Source organism: Schistocerca piceifrons, chromosome 6, assembly GCF_021461385.2.
Source record: "Schistocerca piceifrons isolate TAMUIC-IGC-003096 chromosome 6, iqSchPice1.1, whole genome shotgun sequence".
NCBI classification, from domain to species: Eukaryota; Metazoa; Arthropoda; class Insecta; order Orthoptera; family Acrididae; genus Schistocerca; species Schistocerca piceifrons.
In genome coordinates, this window is record NC_060143.1 from 128,615,775 (window position 1) to 128,635,344 (window position 19,570).

The following is a 19,570-nucleotide window of genomic DNA, read 5'->3' on the forward strand; positions in this document are numbered from 1 at the left end:
TTGAAGGCCATGTTGATCATTATCCCATAGCCTGTGCTCATCCAAGTATTTGGCAATTTGTTGTTTCATTAATCTTTGAATACTTTAGAAAACACTGAGAAGAGTGAAATGAGTCAGTAATTTTCATCTTCATACCTACTTCCATTCTTGAATATAGGTATCACTCTTGATATTTTTAATCTTTGGGGAAACACTCCCTGAGTGAATGATAAATTAACAGTGTGAACCAAGGGCTTTGTGATTTGTGACGCAGCACAGATTATAACTGACACTGGTATATCATACGCAGCAACTGACATTTTGCATTTGAGGCTTTTAATCTCCTTTACTACTTAATGCTCATTAGTTCGAACTAATCGCTCCATTCTTGGAAATCACCCAGTTAGGAAAAACTCATTGAGAACATTAATGCTCATGCGGGCTGTATGACTTGTTGCTCCACCTAGTTGAAATAATGTTTCATCATTTACTGCATATTGACAAAACTGAGGTATGAACAATGTCCTTAACATAGTTGAATAGTGCTCAGCATTCATGGTAAAATAAGGGCCTGTTATTCCAAATGAGGACATTGCACACCAAACTGTTACCTTGGTTGAGTGCAGAGGTTTTTCATGGAATTGGTGAGGGTTATGATCACTCCAATATCTAATGTTCTGTTTGTTCACATATCCATTGAGGTGAAAATTTGCCTCTTCACTCATCCAGAGGTTGTGAACAAGCTCCTCATTTCCTTCAATCATTTGCAAAAGACACTTCACAGAAATGCTGTCGGACCATGAAGTCGTTATTATTCAAAGCATTAACCACATGGATTTTGTACGGGTGGTGATGTGGAAGAGAGGTGGTATGGAGGATGGGGGTATGGCGAGAGAAATGAGGAAGGAAAAAAGATAATGGAGTTTGCAGTGGTTTTTGAGCTAGTGATTAGGAATACCTACTTCCAAAGAAAAAGAGAAAAACTAATAACATACACGAGTGGCGTAAATAAAAGCCAAATTGATTACATATTATATAGAAGGAAAAATAGTGGGGAGGTGCGAAATACTAAGGCCATATACGGTGAAGGAATAGCAACACAACATAAGTTGATTGTGAGATGAAAGTATGTAAAAGACAGAGGCACATAAATCAATGTGAAAGGAAAATTAAGTGGTGGAGATTAAAGGATACAAATTTGAGAGAGGAGTTTAGTGAAAAAGTACTGGGAAAGGTAAAATTGGCAGAGTGTGCAGGAGTGGTGAAAATAAATAGTGCTGTTATAAGGAAGACTGGGGAGGAAGTGTTTGGGTTAACATCTGGGAGAGGGGTGCCAAAAGATAAGGAAGCATGGTGGTGGAATGAAGAGGTGCAGAAGGTTGTGAAGGAAAAGAAAGTTCCTAAGAAGAAGTGGGATATGTCCGGAAGTGCTGAGGATGGGCAACCATACAAAAGTGCAAAGAAGGAGGCAAAACAAGCCGTGGCTAAAGCTAAAGCTGAATCAGTAAAGGAGACATACGAACAACTACATAAAAATCAGGATATGAGACAACTGATAGGGATAGGCAAATCAAGAGATAAAGCTTCTAAGGATCTAACAGCAATAAAACAAATGAAAGGTGGAACAGGAATAATTCTGCATGACCATGGAAAAATAATCCAAAGGTGGTTGAATTATTTTGAGAAATTGCTGAATGAAGAAAATGTAAGAGTGAAAACTGAGGAAAGAGGGCAAACGAAGGATTAACGATGGATATAAGTAGAGATGAAGTTGAACGGGCAGTTGAAAAGATGAAAAATGGGAAGGCAGACCAGATCCCCGTTGAGGTATGGAATTGTCTCGGTAAAAAGGGAATTGAGCTCCTTTGGGATTTAATGATGATGATTTGGCGACAGGAGGAGATGCCAGATGAGCGGAGAACTAGTGTACTGGTCCCAATATTTAAGGGGAAAGGTGATGTGCAGGACTGCAGTAACTATAGAGATATTAAACTGATGGCACACACAATGAAAATTTGGTAAAGAGTTATAGAAGCAAGCTTACGCAAGGGGACTGTGGTGTGTGAAGAACAGTTTGGTTTCATGCCTGGAAGAGGAACGACTGATGCAGTACATGCTTTAAGGCGGATAGTGGAGAGAAACTGGGAGCTACAATCTGATCTACTTATGGCTTTCATTGATTTGGAGAAAGCATATGACAGAGTCCCAAGGGATGAAATATAGAGAAGAATGAGAGAGCAGTGTGTGCCAGAGAAGTATGTGAGGTTAGTGAAGGAAATCTACAGAGGAGCAATGATACAAGTGAGAAGTAGTGTGGGCATGACAAAGGAGTTTCCAGTAAAAGTAGGGTTACATCAAGGATCTGCGCTTAGTCCCTACCTCTTTGACCTGATTATGAATGTGCTGGTAAAAGATGTGAAGAAGGAAGCGCCGTGGAATATGATGTTTGCGGGGATTGGAGGAAGGCACTGGAAGAAAGAGGGATGAAAATTAGCAGGACAAAGTCAGAATATTTAGCACTGAAGGACGTGCAGATGAGGTCTTGCAAGGTCCGGGATGATGAGCTTAAATACCTGGGGTCGTACATACAGAAGGATGGAGGACTGGAAAGCGAGATACAAAACCGAATAAATTACGGTTGGAACAACTGGAGGAAAATGAGTGCAGTGTTGTGTGACAAGAAGGTGAGCATTGGGTTGAAAGGGAAAGTGTACAAGTCGGTGGTAAGGACAGACACATGGCCAATCACAGTAGCCCAGGAAAGGAAGATGGAAGTGGTGGAAATGAGGATGCTGAGGTGGATGTGTGGGGTAACAAGGAAGGACAGGATTAGAAATGAATTTGTTAGAAGAGTTGTGAAAGTGGGACCCATGGGGAAAAAGATACAAGAGAGCAGACTAAGGTGGTACGGACACTTTCAGAGAAAAGGGGAAGAGTATATCGGAAACAGAGTTGAAGATATAAAGGTTGAACGAGCGAGAAGGAGAGGAAGACCAAAGATGAGGTGGAAGGATAAGATATCCGGGGACCTAAGGGAGAAAGGATGGAAAAAGGAAAAGACAATGGATGGAGTACTATGGAGGAGAAGGATCCAGAAGAGCAACGTCGACCCTACGTGACGTGGGACAAGGCGACATTAAAAAAAAAATGATGATTTTGTGTGGGTGGTGATGTAAGACTAACCTCAAAATCCTTCGGACAGTCCTGTCAGAAATTCCAAGCGCAACACTCTGTCTTCACGCTGATCTTGAGGGGGGGTCCTTCTTCCCACAGCATTTCTTACACTTTCCCATTCTCGGGAGTACGCACTGTCTTCCCTCTGCCACCTCTTTTCCTTGTTGTTTCACCGACATTTTCAAAGTTTTCGACCCAAGTTTTTATTGAGTTAACTGAAGGCACCAGCCTATTACGGTTAATTTGAAAATGCTCCCAGAAATGACTCTGAGAGGCTATATAGCTACTGCTTTGTTGGAACGCTTTCATTGCAAACGACCGTTGTTGCTTAGTCCACTGCTCCATGGCTAATGAAATGCTTTGTTTTGGGGAACACAGTGGAGACCTTGTTACTCGCCTCCCACTACTTCCAACACTTCCGTGCACTAATAATAAATGCAGGTTTGACTGGCGCACTCTGTATATCAATAACTAGTGCAGCGACAGCTCATAATGACTGTCACATTCCCTCCAAATGTGAAATACTCAATTGTATGCACAGATGTCTACTGAGAGCAAGAGGAAGAAGAAAACCTCCTTACATTATTTCCAAAATAATGTATGTGACCCTAGGTATGTAGGTAGACTGATGTATGTCTGTACAGACAGGTTCAGTTTGATGGAATCACCAGAAAAGAACATGAAAGTTCTCTTTCCTACTCGCACATTCATCTGCGTCTGTCATAGTTTCCATCATCTCTTCCTATATCGTCATTACACCACTACATCTTGACATGCGTGGCCCCTTTAATACGACCTTGCACAATCCATACCATAGCTATTATCAGGACAGGAAACGGGATGGTGAATCATGGCTGGTAGTCATACTTTGATTTACACATACTTAATTTATTAACATATGGTTCCTTCAGATAATTCCCCACAATCTTCAGTACAATGCAGCAGTTACTTAGTATAAGTTCTTATTGAAACAAGACAGTTATAAGAACCCAACAAGTAAAACCATAAAATGCATATGAAATCAGTTCAGAAACAACAACAACTAGAAAACACAGTATTGCCGTGGCTTCACCGCACTTAACAATAGCTTACAACTGACATTACAGTTCCTGTCAGAGTGGGCCAGCCACTTAATTGCATTTGATTACTACACGGCCCAAACAACACTTAAAACTCACGTGGTTAATGACAATTCACTAGGACATGGATATGTAACAGAAGCAAGAAAGATTGTCATGAAACAACCCCAGATTACACTTTACATGACTACACACTGTAACTTAAATAGAGGTGTGACATCGACTCAACAAGCACTGTGGACTGTCTATTACTACAGAGATAGATCACTGCAATCAGCCTAAAATTACATGACAATCGGTAAAGAGAATTTAATTACTTTACACCTGCTCTATTTGCTAACATTTACTTAGTTGCAGGTGTAATGCAAAAAACATTTGTTTAAACATCAGAAAATCACATTCAAATTAAAAAACATGTTTTACCCGCAGTGGTGGAAAGGAAAGATATACTAAACTTTTGGTGTGGGGTCTTCGCCCAAAGCAATCCAGCCGTGGCAGGGTTACGTAAACACAGCAGGACCTAGGCTGTGGGTTACACCTCACTCCCCACCAAGGCGTTGGCACTTGCTGCAGCTTTTGACAAACACAGGACAATTGCAACTCTTTGAAACACACACACAAAAATACAGTGCAGAATCCTTGCACCACACTTACGTGCATCAGTCTACAAAATGTTCCGTCCACAGCAATCACTGACCTTTAAATTGAAACCATTTATGGATGGTGCACTGATAATAGTAATAGCACATAGGTGCAGTTTTCAATCACTTAATAATGCCTTTAATAATCGATTAGAGAACAACCAGTACAGTTATAACTAAGACTTCACCGTGAAGCCAACATTTTACCAGCTCACACGGAGCTCATCCACATACTTTTCGATTAACGGCTGTGCAAGTTCCACAATCATCTAGCGAGTGAAACGCCTCTTAACACTTCGCTCAGCCACATACACTAACGGCCAACTTACTTGATGTTTGCACACAGCAGAACTCAGTGGCTCAAGCAGTTTAACCACTTTACTTCAGGGACCTTTCCATTGACAGAAATCACGAAACTTGGATCTCCGAGCTGCCCCAAAACACAGACTTGCCGACCAATACAACTCCGCGGCATATCACGCTGATAGGGCACACCCGGTCGGAGTTGACACTCCTTTCTCCAGAGACGTCCCAAGTCTCTCAATGTTTTTCTTTCGAAAGCTGACAGCCAACTCTTGAAGCCTACAAACCCGGAAGAAAGCCACACGATATCCAAAGATCACATATAACCTCCAAAATCGATCACAACGATATAACGAGCTTACCCAGTGCTGGCGACTGTCCGCCACGGCTCAGAAGCGTTTCATGAACAGACGTAAATAACAGTGGAAGAGTGGACAGGAGCGCAGAAAGTGAAATAAAGAAACATCATTGCTGCAGATCAGGTTCTTGTATCACAAGGTACACATTCACAGGGGTGTTGTTTCCTCTGAGATCATAGTCGTAAACAGGACCATTTACATTATTATTATTCTGGATTTACAATGTGAGTACATTTTTCCAGCACCTATTCTAGATTACAGTAAGTCACTAATTATTGTTCTCCACTCTTCTCTATTTGTCCATAAATCTTCAGGAATGTTGTTCTTCCTCATTGCTGACTGATTGTATCAGGTGGTCGTCCCCTCTTTCTTCTTTCAATTGGTACCCAGTCGATTATGCATTTTGGTAGCCTTTCCTGTTCCATTCGTCTGATGTGTCCATACCATTTAAGTTGTTTGTGCTCGATGAAATCAATAATTGAATTTTTACATTTCATCTTGTCTCTGATTACTTCATTTCTTATTCTTTCTCGTCTTGATATTCTTGCTGAACGTCTCCAGAAATCCATTTCTGTGGCTAATAATTTTGATTTCAGTTGCCATTTTGTTGTCCACACTTCTGAACCATATGTAATAATGCTCCTAACGATTGTTTTAAAAATCCTTATTTTGTTATCAGTTGTTATGTGTTTGTCCCAGAGAATTTCATTCAATAAAGAGATTGTCGTCTTTCCAGAATTTATTCTTGATCTAATTTCTTTGTCCTGTTTCCCATCATTTGTAATTTTCACACCTAAATATTTATATTCCTCAGTAGCTGTTATTGTTCCCATCCCTTCTTCTAATATTAAGTCTCCATTCACTCCACCAATTACCATGTACTTTGTTTTATTCATGTTTACATTTAGACCTGATTTTTTTATATTCTTGAATCAATTTTCTGGTCATATACTCTATGTCCTCATAGTCTTGGGCTATAATCAGTTGGTCATCTGCAAATTGTAACGAGTATATTGTTCTATCATTTATTGGTATTCCCATAGCGTGACATTTTTTCTTCCAATTCTGTAAAGTTACTTCTGTATATATTTTATACAATGTAGGTGAGATGCTACATCCTTGACGTAATCCTTTTGTGACTTGGAATCCATGTGATAGATATTTACCAATTTTTATTTTTGAAATAGAATTTTTATATAAATTTTGAATTGCTTTAATTTTTCTTGGATTTATTCCTATTGATATTAAAGCTTTCCATAAACTGGATAAAGGCACACTATCATAGGCTTTTTCTATATCTATGAATACTAAATGTATAGGTTGTGCCCGAACCATTTTTTTTTTTTTTTTTCAATAATTTGTTGTAGGCAAAAGATATGATCAATTGTTGATCTTCCAGCTCTAAAACCTGCTTGTTCTTCAGCCTCCTTTTCTTTGTATTCTTGTTCTAACAAATATTTTATAATTCTTCCATATAATCTACTGAAGGTATTGGTCACTGTTATTCCCCTATAATTTTTACACTCATCTTTCGCTCCTTTTTTATATATCACTGAAATATATCCTACTTTCAAATCATTTGGGACATCTTCCCCATATAAACATCTTTCGAAAAGTTTTCTTAACAATTCCATTAATTTCTTTGTTCCTAATTTTAATAATTCTGCAGGAATACCTCCAATGCCTGTAGCCCTTCCATTCTTTAAAGATTTTATTGCAGTTTTTACTGTCTCTATTTCCAAACGGATGTAATTCTCTGCTTGTAGATCTATCATTTCATTATATTCAGGGTTTCCCAAGTATTCGTCCCTGTTTTCTGTTAATAAACTTTTAAAATATTTTTCCCAAGAGTCATGAGTAATATATTTAATATGTGTTGTTTCTTTGGAATTCCTTCTTAAATTTTTTATAGTTTTCCATGCTTCTTTGTTTCTTTTACCACCAATACAGGATTCAATTTTTTGACATGACTGTTCCCAAACTTTGTTTTTTGCTTCTGCAACCTTTTTCCGGATTTTCACTTGTTGTGCATTAAGCTCTATTTTATCTTGAAGATTTCTGGTATTTAACCATTTTAAATATTTTTCTTTCTTTAATTTCACTTCCTTTTTAATTTCTTCATTCCAGTAGTATAATGGATGGTTTGTACGTGTTTCTTCTGTTTCTCCTAAAGCTTCCTTGGCGGCTTCATGTAGTTTTACAATATAATGATATTGATCTTCTGTATTTTCAAACTCTGTTTCTACCAGTTTTTCATCTAATCTCTTTTGATATAAAAATATTGTGCTTTCATTCTCAAAACTATTCAAATTATATTTAGGAATTTTGATTTCTGTTTGTATATTTTCTATAGGACAATTTCGATTTTCTTCAGTGCTTTTTCCTCTGAAGGGGAATAAAAATTTGGAATTTACCAAATAATGATCGCTAAGAGTTACCCCTCAATATACTCTTATGTCATGGATTTTTATCCTCGTTTTCTGTTTAATTATAATATAGTCTATTATTGATTTTTGATTCAGTGTATCTTTATGCCATGTGTATTTATGTATTTCTTTATGTTGATAAAAGCCATTTAATATTTTCAATGAATTTTGTTCACAGATATCAATAAGTCTATTACCATTATCATTTATAACATTTTCTCCAAATGGTCCTATAATTTTATTTCCAATTTTACTTCCAGTTCTACTGTTAAAATCCCCTGCAATAATAATCTCCCTGGTTTTCCCGATATCTTCTATGATTCCATTTAAGTTATTATAGAAATTATCCTTTTTACAAATTGGTTCATCTTCGCTTATTCCATATACTCCTATAATAGTAATTTTGTATCCATGAATATCAATATTAATTTTAATCAGATTTTCATCAATAGGTTCCCAGTTTGTGACCATTCTTTTGAATTTGTTTTTCATCAATATCGATATCCCCCGTTTTGCCCTTTGATTTTTTGGGACACCACTATAGAAATGTGTATATGATCCTATTCGTTCAATACCTCGTCCTTTTTTCTTAGTTTCTGGGAGTATAATAATATCTTGATTTCTAGCCTCCATTTCTTTAATCACTTCTCCTACTTTATTTTGTAATCCTTGTATATTCCATACACCAATTAAGACAGTCCGTTTTCTTAGCCTTTTTCGTCTCCTATTATATCCGTCCTGCTGTAATCTTATAGGCTTTGTAACCAGTGAGGTTTTTCCAATGAATGGGGAGTTGGCCCATCGCATTAACCCCCAACCTGGAGGACCAGGTAATTTTTGCTCAAGGTTTTCTTCCTTTAGCCTTTGGTAATCCAATACCTAAACTACAAGGCAGTAGTTGCTAGTTTTGGTCCACCCCGGGTATTTTATTTCCCCGGTACCCTCCATATCTGGTGGGCATTCCCCTATCCGCCACCTGGGGAGGCGCCCGATGGGAGACTAGCAACTCCACACGGGAGGACCATTTACATACCACTTTAAATCAGCCCTATATTCATGGTGCCTACCCACACATTAAAAGAACTAACGTTACACTTATCAGAATATTTTGATTTCAGAATCTACCACTTTTGATTTACCCTTTTTTTTCTCAACAAGTGCGGTACCATTTTTCTTATCTTAAATAATGCTCCCTCGATCGTATCATTTTCTTTCTCTACGTAGCCCTTTTTGTCATTCTTTCTTTAACTGTTTCAGATTTGGAAATTTTCCTCTGCAGTAAAGTTGCTAAGTTTGATTCCCATCGTTATCTCACATAGAGCATATTCCATAGTATGTTGCCAAGATTTGTTGGTCACAAGTGTGGGGATGTAGACAGCCAGTGAGGAGTGATTTGTGTGATAATACATTCTGCTTAATTGGTGAAGTTCTTTCATCATCCTATCAATTTCACTGTTCTATGAGAAACCCTAATATGTTTAACATAGTTCCTTTCCGCATGCTGTTAAAACCACTCACACTCATTGTGCATCATTATCCAATAATATTGCCATAGGATTACCTAATTTTAGTGTAGAAGAAGAGAAAGCCCATTGTAAAGTAATAGGGAAAAGTATTAATAAAATTGTTATGTTTCTCAGTTATATTTCTCTGTGCATAGGTATATTTCCAAGTCTCTTTTCCCAAGTAATGAAGGAAACGGTTTTTGTTCTTTGTAAAAATACATCGGTGGTTATTAAATCCATATATGTTGGTGCAGCTGATTTTCTACTTTGAGTCTACTGTTCTGTGGTGTCTGATAACCAGACTCAGTGTGCAATACGTTTCTAGTAGAGCTTGTAGACCTGTTTCTGAAAATCTAATCAATTAAAGTAGCTGAGTATTTTGTTATGGGTTTGTCTCGTGACATTGAAATAAGTGTTTATAATTACACTTTCATTTCTTTGCATTAATTTGTGAAGTATGGTTTTGAAGTGTTTTTGATCAAATGTTCATATAATGAGTGTTGTGACTTGGCAAGACAGCCAAGCCACTACGAGATAACCGAAAGACATGCGTTTAAGCTCATGCAGGCTGGCGTGAGGTCTGGAACAGTTAAAGGAGTTGAGTCTAGTAAAAAAAGTACGTAGCTTCTGGAATACTTAACTTTAATCCATAATTGGTGAACATCGGTCTGACGGTACATGCATCAAAAGACAAATAGCAAATGATAATGACGCCTTGCTAGGTCGTAGCAAATGACGTAGCTGAAGGCTATGCTAACTATCGTCTCAGCAAATGAGAGCATAATTTGTCAGTGAACTATCGCTAGCAAAGTCGGCTGTACAACTGGGGCGAGTGCTAGGACATCTCTCTAGACCTGCCGTGTGGCGGCGCTCGGTCTGCAATCACTGATAGTGGCGACACGCGGTTCCGACGTATTCTACCGGACCGCGGCCGATTTAAAGGCTACCACCTAGCAAGTGTGGTGTCTGGCGGTGACACCACAATGAGCATGGGCTCCATATAAGCAGTTTGTAGTAATTTTTTGATGCTGTAATTTCGCTCCTATCACCTCTAGATCATTCTTTTCAGTTGTTTCTTCTGAGCAAAGTATTCATGAAGAAGTTATAATATTGCTTAGGGCTGATTGTATGAAAATTTCTGACTGGAGGTCAATTTTGACATTAGTTCAAAAATTGTTCTCCATTCAGGACTCTGTTCTAGTGTGTAACACTGAACTTAGGTCCACTGAAGGAAGTTCAGTGTTCATTTAAGTTGCAGGAAGCTTGCGTGGCAAAACCATTAAAATTGCCTCTTTGCACAATTTTCACTCTTCATATACAGACATTAATGATACATCATAGATAAACAATTTTTGTTATCAAAGATGTTGTGTTATAAAGATGGAGAAAAGTAAATAGCGAAAGGATAAATCTTCAAATTTCTCCCCAGACAAAAAAGATTTTGCTGGAAATTGTATTGGGCCGGTATAAAGACCTAATAGAAGGCAAAAAGTCACTACTGCCAACATCAAAAAATCATTACTCTTTATTTGTAAATACATTGATAATAAATTCTTCACTCATTGCATTGTTTCTACTGTTAGCAGCATTTACTGTTGGCACTGGAATATCTTTGAAGGGAGACTTTCATCCCAAATTTATATGTAATGCCTTGAACGCATTTTAAAATGCTGTAATTAAGTTTAATGTCTAAGGGTACTTGTATTTTTAACAAAAACTAGGCATGAAAATTCCTAAATCTCTCTGTAGTTTTGCAACCGGTGTGTGAAAAAAAATTATTGGCTGAGTGACCCCATCTGGGGTTGTTCTGTCCCCTAGTGCAAATCTTTTTATTTGATGCCACTCAGCAACTTGTGTGTTGATGTGGTGTAATGATGTTGATGACAAGAAAACACACAGTCCCTGGACAAATAAAGTCTCCAGTCTGTCTGGGAGTCAAACTTTGTTAAAAAAAAACTGAAATTTTCTTTCAGTTTTCCTTTTAAAATTTCTCTCTTATTGCATTTACATTGAATTTATTTTTCATGGTAGCAGTTTGTTTTGTTTTTGTTCATAGGATATTTATTCTTGCATTTGATGATCATCAGCAGATAAATAATTTTGTCACTAGCTTACATAAGTTTCTACAACACAGTAATTTGAGAATACGTTGACACTTCACTGCTGATAGTTTGCTAGTGGAATCTTTATTATATTTCAGTTTTTGGGGGCTACATTTAATATTTCAGGGGGCTATATTTCATGTGGAATATGTGACACAGACAGTTCTCATAGAGGCAATGCATACAAAAACACTTTATGGTTATAATATAATTATTGTTTTAGCAATATTAAGCATTTGAAACATAATCCGAAATAAACAAAGGGAAACACAAATTGTATGGGTGTTTTTTAGTGAAGTAATATTTTTGACACACATTTAATTTATGCATGTGGAAATTAATATAATAAAGCACAACAATTTTGGTGAACACGTGATGGAACATACCACACGTTTTAGGCCAAGAGAGAATATTTATTTTCCATTCGCATTTCTCCTTTATTTGCTACTCACCATTCACTGGCACTGATGATGACTTTCAGTGGCACTAATACAAAATAGATCTCTCATGGGACTGAATCACTGTGCTCTTGGATGTGTTTAGGGTGGAGTGGGGGGGGGGGTTAGTGGATGTGCAGGTGATGCATTGGCAGGAGATGGAGTGACAGCAGCCACAGGCTGCTATTTCCTTCAGCTGGGCTCCCATTTGCAAGGCACGAGGGAAGTGGCGACATCACAAAGGCTGTTTGGCTTTCTTGAAGGCCACCTTGAGGACTATTTGCAGAAAGTCGTGAATTCTGATCTGTGTCTTTTGGAAACTGTGGCTTTACTATTTTCGTCCCATAAGTATGAAAGGTATTCTATGATGTCTTTGTGATTTAAATCAGTTACTAAATACATAGTCTGGTCTAAAATTCATATGGTGCATTGCCATTTTTGCACAGGGAAATGTTTTGTATTCGGTGCAGTCAGTAGCTCTACGTTTATGTTTAGCAGAGTGGTTCTGTTGATGAGCACTATTATTTCTTTGCATGTGTGTCATATTCTTCTTGTGTTCCCTCATTGGAAGCGATGTTCCACTGTGTCATTAAAGTCGCAAGTATGGCATTTGTCTGTTGGTCTCAGATTGATTGCTGTTAGTTTTACATTTGTGGGCACAACGTTGTTGATTACCTTATACCAACTTTGTCAAAGTTTTGTCACACTTGTTTCCATTTAAAGTTTCGTTCTTTTATTTTAATTTTGTTGCACTGCTGCACTTCAAATATTTTGCAATGCCATAGAAGGTAGTGTATTGCCCTTTCTCTATCTCTCTCTCTCTCTCTCTCTCTCTCTCTCTCTCTCTCTCTCTCTCTCTCTCTCTCTCTCTCTCTTTTGATGGACTTAACACTTGCATCATAATCTATGCTCTTATGCTCTTGATAGTAGTTGTTCATTGATGATACTGTCTTCTGGAATAAGTCCAACACTCTATTTCCTCGTGTTCCTGCGAGTTCACTCATTTTGTGAAGAGATGAGTGCCAGTTTTCAGCCACCATTTTCATTGGACATGGATAGAGCTGTAGCCCCAAGCGTTTGTATGTTTCTACTAGTGAATACTGTGTGCCACCTTCGTTAAGTTTCTTTTTTGTGATAGTTATAAGTGCAATTTCCTTCAGATTTATTTTGACCGTGCCATTTGTTCAAAATGTTGGAGGGCTTCTTGTATTTTTGGGAGATCTGCCTCTTTTTTTGTGTGTGTGAAGAATCCCACATCATCAGTGTAGGCTTCACATTTTATTGTAGTGCCATGCAATATGATTCCAGTGATGGTGGTGTTGGTTTTCCTCAGCAGAGGATCCAGAGCAATGGAAAATAGTTCCATTAAGAACAGGTAGTCTTGTCTTACTCACCTCTGAACTTGTATTGGTTTTGTGTTGCAGTCATTTATTGTTGCCCTGATGGTGGCGCTGTTCAGTATATTTTTTATTATTCGGATGTATGAGTCCCCAAAGCTGAGGTATTCTAGAGCCTTGTGTAGACTGTCAATGCTTCCTTAGTCGAAGGCCTTGTGGAAGTCCACCAACACAATTGCAGCCTTGGTTTTGTTTACTGCTGTAGTCTCATAGATGGTCCTTCTGGGGATGGCAAACATCTGGTGACGGCTTATAATTTTCTTCATTACCGTTTCTAGATTCTCTGCCATGAATTGTGCTGCTGTTTTATACTCGGTGTTTAGCAACATGATGGATCTGTAATCCTATAATTTTTGTGATGTGGCTTTCTTGGAAATTAGGATTGTGTGTCCCTCTGTGAAATCATGTGGTATTTTTTGAAGGCCAATCACGTCATTGATGACTTTGGTGAAGGTGTCCCTGACAATGTCCCAGTAGATACAGTAAATTTCTGTGGGTATCTAATCAAACCCTAGTGATTTTCCTGCTGTGCTGGATTTAATGATGCTGTGGTTGTTTTCTTTGCTGCGCTTTTGCTCTGTTCCAGATTTGATTTGCCTTCGTCTGAGAGAACATCAGGCAAGATGTATAGGAAGCTGTCTGTTGCAGTGTCACTCAGTTCCCCCCTGTCTTCAGTACTCATGTACCCGCTCCAGGATCTGTGATGTTGCTGTTACAGTTCTTCCATTTCTGTTGGGAGTTCCTTAGTTTATTTTTGTCTTGTCTTCCTAATTATCCTGCTAATATGGTGTATTGTAGTTGGTTCTTCCTGTTTTGTCCACATTGGTTGGTTTTTGTTTTGATTACATTTGTTTCCCCTTTTTGCATGCTGATGAATTTTCCACCTTAGTTTGTGCAAGCACTCTGCCTGATTGTCGGAGTGTTTATTGTAGCTCTCATCTACTGATATAAAAGTCTGCTGTGAACTTATTCCTCATGGCCTTTTCAGTACTGTATTTTGTAAGCATTTTCCTCATGGGTTTAGTGTGTGTTGTCCACCATTCTATCGATTTTTCTTCTGTCCCTTTATTCTTGAGTGTTTCTATGTTTCAGTGGTTTCCTCAGGGAATGACATGTTTTCCCAGTTGCTAGTGGATATTCACCAAAAGATTTGCCTTGGTTTTTCTTTTGCATTGGTAGGTATATTTTTTAAATCTGACGGCTGTGGTCCAAGAAGGCTATGGGTTTGATTTCTACACGGGATATTTTATGGGTTAGATTCTGAGGTATGTACATCATGTCAAGTGTGCTCTTCCCCGTGTTGTAGAAGTATGTAAACTTGATTGTGTGTGGGTGTTTTATTGTGCACACATTTCTTCATTGGATTTTTCTGATGGCGTCTTCTAAATCCATGCACATTTTTGGTGTCTGTACTTGATCTTCTTTTGGTATAACACAGTTGAACTCACCTCCAAATAGTAAGTTGTACTGATATTCAGTGATCAGACTACAGATATCTTCTCTGAAAGATCTGGCCTTTGCTGGTTGATTTCCACTGCCAGATGAGGCATATTTGTTTACAAAAAGCATATTGTGAATTTTTGGAGATATTCCTCGTATATTTGCTAGTCTTTCAACATTTCCATACTCACTGTTGTCTACTGGCCAAATTGTTATCTCCGTCTCATTTAGAAAAAATATTTAGTCACAGAATATTAAAGAATAATGTATCAATATAATAGAAGGAAACATTCCACGTGGGAAAAATTATATATAAAAACAAAGATGAGGTGACTTACCGAACGAAAGCGCTGGCAGGTCGATAGACACACAAACCTGCCAGCGCTTTCGTTCGGTAAGTCACCTCATCTTTGTTTTTATATATAAAGAATAATGTATTTAACACACATAAGGTAAACTTTTGTTTTTAAAATTATTTATATTTTCAAAATAGCTTTGTGACTCTGAGGTCATAGTGAGCACTTATATTTCATGTTCAGTCTTGTATGAATATTCTACTATTCCCATTAAAAGATAACAGTCCAGCTGTACATTACCATAAAATTGTAAGTAAGTAAACAATAATGGAATAACAATAACACGCAGAAATAAACAAGTTAAAATTGATTTGAACCCTTAAACAGAAACATAGGCTGATAGTATATAATTAGGAACATCCAGTCTGAGAGACCTGATTTTTCCTCTTCCATATTTTTCCATAGTTTTAACAGTTTCAATAGTTTGTGTGGGTTTAGGACAATATTTTTATATGAAACATTAAACTGAGTTATTTTTTAGTTTTATTTATTCAAAATTAACAAAGTTACTACATAAATTGTTACTGAGAAAATAATATTGTAACTGTTTATGAAAACCAACATTTAATTCAATTTTGATTACACATGTGGTACAAACTTTCGGTCTACACTCCAGACATATTGGCTTGTTACACTGAACACACTTGTAGGAAGTCTTTCTGTCTTTGGAAGATGGACACTTAGAGCAGGTTATCCTCTTCTCAAGTTTATCACTTGGAACTTGACCATCTCCTCCCACAACAGATTCCTCTTCAAGCAGCTCATGCTGTATGAGGTCCTTGATATCACGAGGCAGATTCAGAATGGTGAGCCATCATCTGATGTGCGGTTCTGTCAGTGTGTGGGCCAATCTTTTGATAAACCTCACCCTTTTGATAATAGGGTTTTGTCGATAGCACAAGTATGAAACTGTTTGCACAACTTATGTTTATAAGTGTGTAAAAAATAGCTAATGGCCATCTTCTAAATCTCCTATTGGAAGAATATAGGGCTCATTTTATATCCAGAAGATCTACTCCACCTTTTGTCTTGTTATAATAGCAGATAATTTCTGGCTTTTTCTTGACAGGGTCCGTTTCAATGCTGTGGTGCATTGAAGATATGAGAACAACTGCTTTGTTCTTAGGAACAACAGACAACAAAGTAACAGGTAACTCATTTGCAAAACCATAGAGAACTGATCCAACTGGTCTAGATTTATCATACATGAATTCTGCTGGAATAACAGTTTGATTCCCCCCCCCCCCCTCCCCGTCCCCTCCCCCCCCCCATGGTTTCAACAAATGTCAGTGACCTTCTTCTCAGTTCTTCTACCAGTTCCATGGATGAAAACCAATTATCTGCGGTGACATTTGCCGGCCGGGTTGGCCGAGCGGTTCTAGGCGCTACAGTCTGGAACTGCGCGAACGCTACGGTCACAGGTTCGAATCCTGCCTCGGGCATGGATGTGTGTGATGTCCTTAGGTTAGTTAGGTTTAAGTAGTTGTAAGTTCTAGGGAACTGATGACCTCAGAAGTTAAGTCCCATAGTGCTCAGAGCCATTTGAACCATTTTGCAGTGACATTTCTGTTTGAACCTTCAATTGGTTTGCATAGGCACACTGTTGATTGTGTAGGTTTAGAAAGTTTTTCTTCTTCGCTGTCCTTTTCATTATAAATCTAAGCTTTGAAAAGGTATGAAGTAAATGAGTCAGCCATGCACAGTATCTTGATGCCATACTTGGCAGGTTTCTTTGTCATATAAATGTGAAATCCGCACCTCCCTCTGAAAGAAACAAGCATTTTGTCAAATGTCACATTCTCACTAATGCAATACATCTGCTGGGAATTATATATGAACTTGTTGAATATTTCAGAGATAACAGCCACAGTCACATTTTTTCCTCACCTCATCAAACCATAGGCAGTTGATCGGTATTTCAAACCGTTTGACAGACATTGTTGTTCTAAATATTTGTCTTCCAGTCAGGTCCTTGGTGAAGAGAGAGATGACATTTTCTTGTGCAGATTTGAAAATGGATGCGAACATTAGCAAACCAATCAAGGCATGAATTTCTACAGAATCAGTTTTGCGGTAGTTAGATTGGTTTGTTGTTCCTCACTGACAAAATTTTCCTATTTGTATGAAAAACGATACTGTCAATCATAGCTTGGTCAAACACACACTCCCAAATTGCACGAATGTCGGTATTACGTAAGTTAGTAGCTTTTCTAGTCAGTCCAGGTAATTGTCTCACAATGTTATGACTTGGTGTTCTGACTGTTCTTGTTGGTTCCAGTCTGTTCCATACAAAATCTTTTTTGTTCCTTTTTCCAAGAAAAATATCTGGCTTGTTGCTTTGTTCTCCATGTATATTGTCCGTAAAAATATCTAGTGTGTCTTGAAGTACATTGTCGTCGTCGTCGTCATCATCATCATCATCATCATCATCACTACTCTCACTTAATGTCAGCTTGTTGCCATTATTTTTTCTTCTCTGATAATCATCTCTCTCATTGGTAATTCTAAAATCAGAATCAGAATATTCAATTTCCACCTCAGATTCATCACTACTTTCCTGTGGCCTCTCGGAAACTGTTTTCTCAAAACCGGCATCACTGCACTGTATTCTCTCATTTTTTGGGGCTCTAATTGATTTACGAACACATCCTGAAGTACTAGCCATCATGGAGTCTTCTAAAACACACAAAAGAGGACACATTATAAAAGTAAGTAGTAGTCAAAAAAATAAATCACACATGATACGAACCGGGTAAATGAACACGTTTGTTATCACACCATTTTACTGCACTCTACGTAATGACATCTATTTTCAATGAGTGTTCATCATAACTCCCTCAACCCCTCTTTTTCATCTGTCAGAAATGAATGTACAACCTTTGAGTCGATTAGGTCTTATTGTTCCTAAATACTGAATGTCAATTTTTTTTCTAGTTCAACTACTTACTTGAACTCCTGTGAACCAGTTGTTAAAATACAGTTTGTCAACTTGTCTCTAGGTATCACAGAATCCAAGTGAAGAACATTATTTTCACTCACCCCTACATCAGGTAAGGAAGGATCATGCTCTGCTTTCCCCAAATATATCTCTAAATTATGTGCTATGCCATTTGAATCATAAAAGAGAAATGCTTTGCAACCCCATTTTTTAGGTTTATTTTTCACATAATTCTTCAGGCTGTTTTCCCTTGAAAGTAATATTCTCTTCATCCACAGAAAACATTTCACTCATAGGGATATTTTAAATATTTTCAACCAATGGGCCCGGAATGGGTCTGAACTTCCACAAGTTGTCAGCTGGATCTATATTTCCATTGTCATTGAAATTGAGTCCTAATTTTAGCTGCTCTCGCCTATTGTGGCTCATTATATCAACAACAGTTTGAATGATAGTAGTAGTTTTCCAATACATATGAGACGATGGAAGCCCATAAATGGACATTGACATACAACAGACAAAAAAATTGTTCAATTTCATGTTTATTAGTGCTTACTGGTTTTGAAACATCTTTCTGTATTGCGTATAAGTTGGTTTGATGTACAGCATTATACACCAACTGTCTGTAGGACACAGGTAGTCATAGTTCTTCCAGTGCACAAAGAAAAGGACTCTTCTACAGGACAAATAATGTGATTGGTAGTACTTCTCCAGTCATAATTGACTTGAACTTTATCACAACTGTTCTCGTTATCACTTTCATTATTCACAAGTACACAATTATCACTGTCCTCTGCACTGTCATTATCGCTCTCAACTATAATTGTTTCTTTGGCAATTTTATACTATCTCAGTACCATCCTCACTATCTGAATGTAAGACCAAATCTTCTGATTCATACCCAGAAGTAGGCCAGCTTCATATTCTTCACCTTTTTTCATTTTTCCAAAGAACTGTTTGAAATCCGTGACTTTGTAACAAAGTGATATTATGATTCCATTGGTCCCAATTAGCCTTCAGAGAAATGGACCTGAATTCACTCATAAAACATGCAAGATTTATACTTATATGAACTACAGTATTTTAATAATAAAGAATGATACATTTATTACTAAGTGTTTCTGTTTCTTAAAAAATGAAAATGTAATCATTGTAAATAGTATCTAAACTAGATCAGCACAGAAAGCCTCCAAATGAATGCAACCAAATATTCAGTGCCACCTTCTGACGAAAATACTAACTTAGTGTCAGTACCAACAATCTAAATGTGAAGCAGCAATATTGTAGCACTCAAGTCACAGTGGGCAAGAAAGGAATAACCCTCCTGTAAGGAAATATAATGATGAAATTTGACATGACTACAGAGTCACAGTGGGCAGTAAAGTGTTAAAATGGGTGTGCTGCATTTCACTTCTGGATCAATGTTAAGCATAA

The 19,570-nt window shown here is 37.6% G+C and overlaps 1 protein-coding gene across 1 annotated transcript; it reads left to right on the forward strand.

The window, feature by feature from the left end:
• The first annotated feature begins 1,099 nt into the window (after positions 1–1,099).
• LOC124803182 lies at positions 1,100–1,726 on the forward strand. The gene has a single exon (XM_047264365.1). It carries the CDS (start codon positions 1,100–1,102, stop codon positions 1,724–1,726), a length of 627 nt encoding a protein of 208 aa, XP_047120321.1.
• The last annotated feature ends 17,844 nt before the right edge of the window (positions 1,727–19,570 follow it).

What these genes read in the sequence shown, in the direction of transcription:
- LOC124803182 (XM_047264365.1), top strand. Translation starts at nt 1,100, where the DNA reads ATGAAAGTATGTAAAAGACAGAGGCACATAAATCAATGTGAAAGGAAA.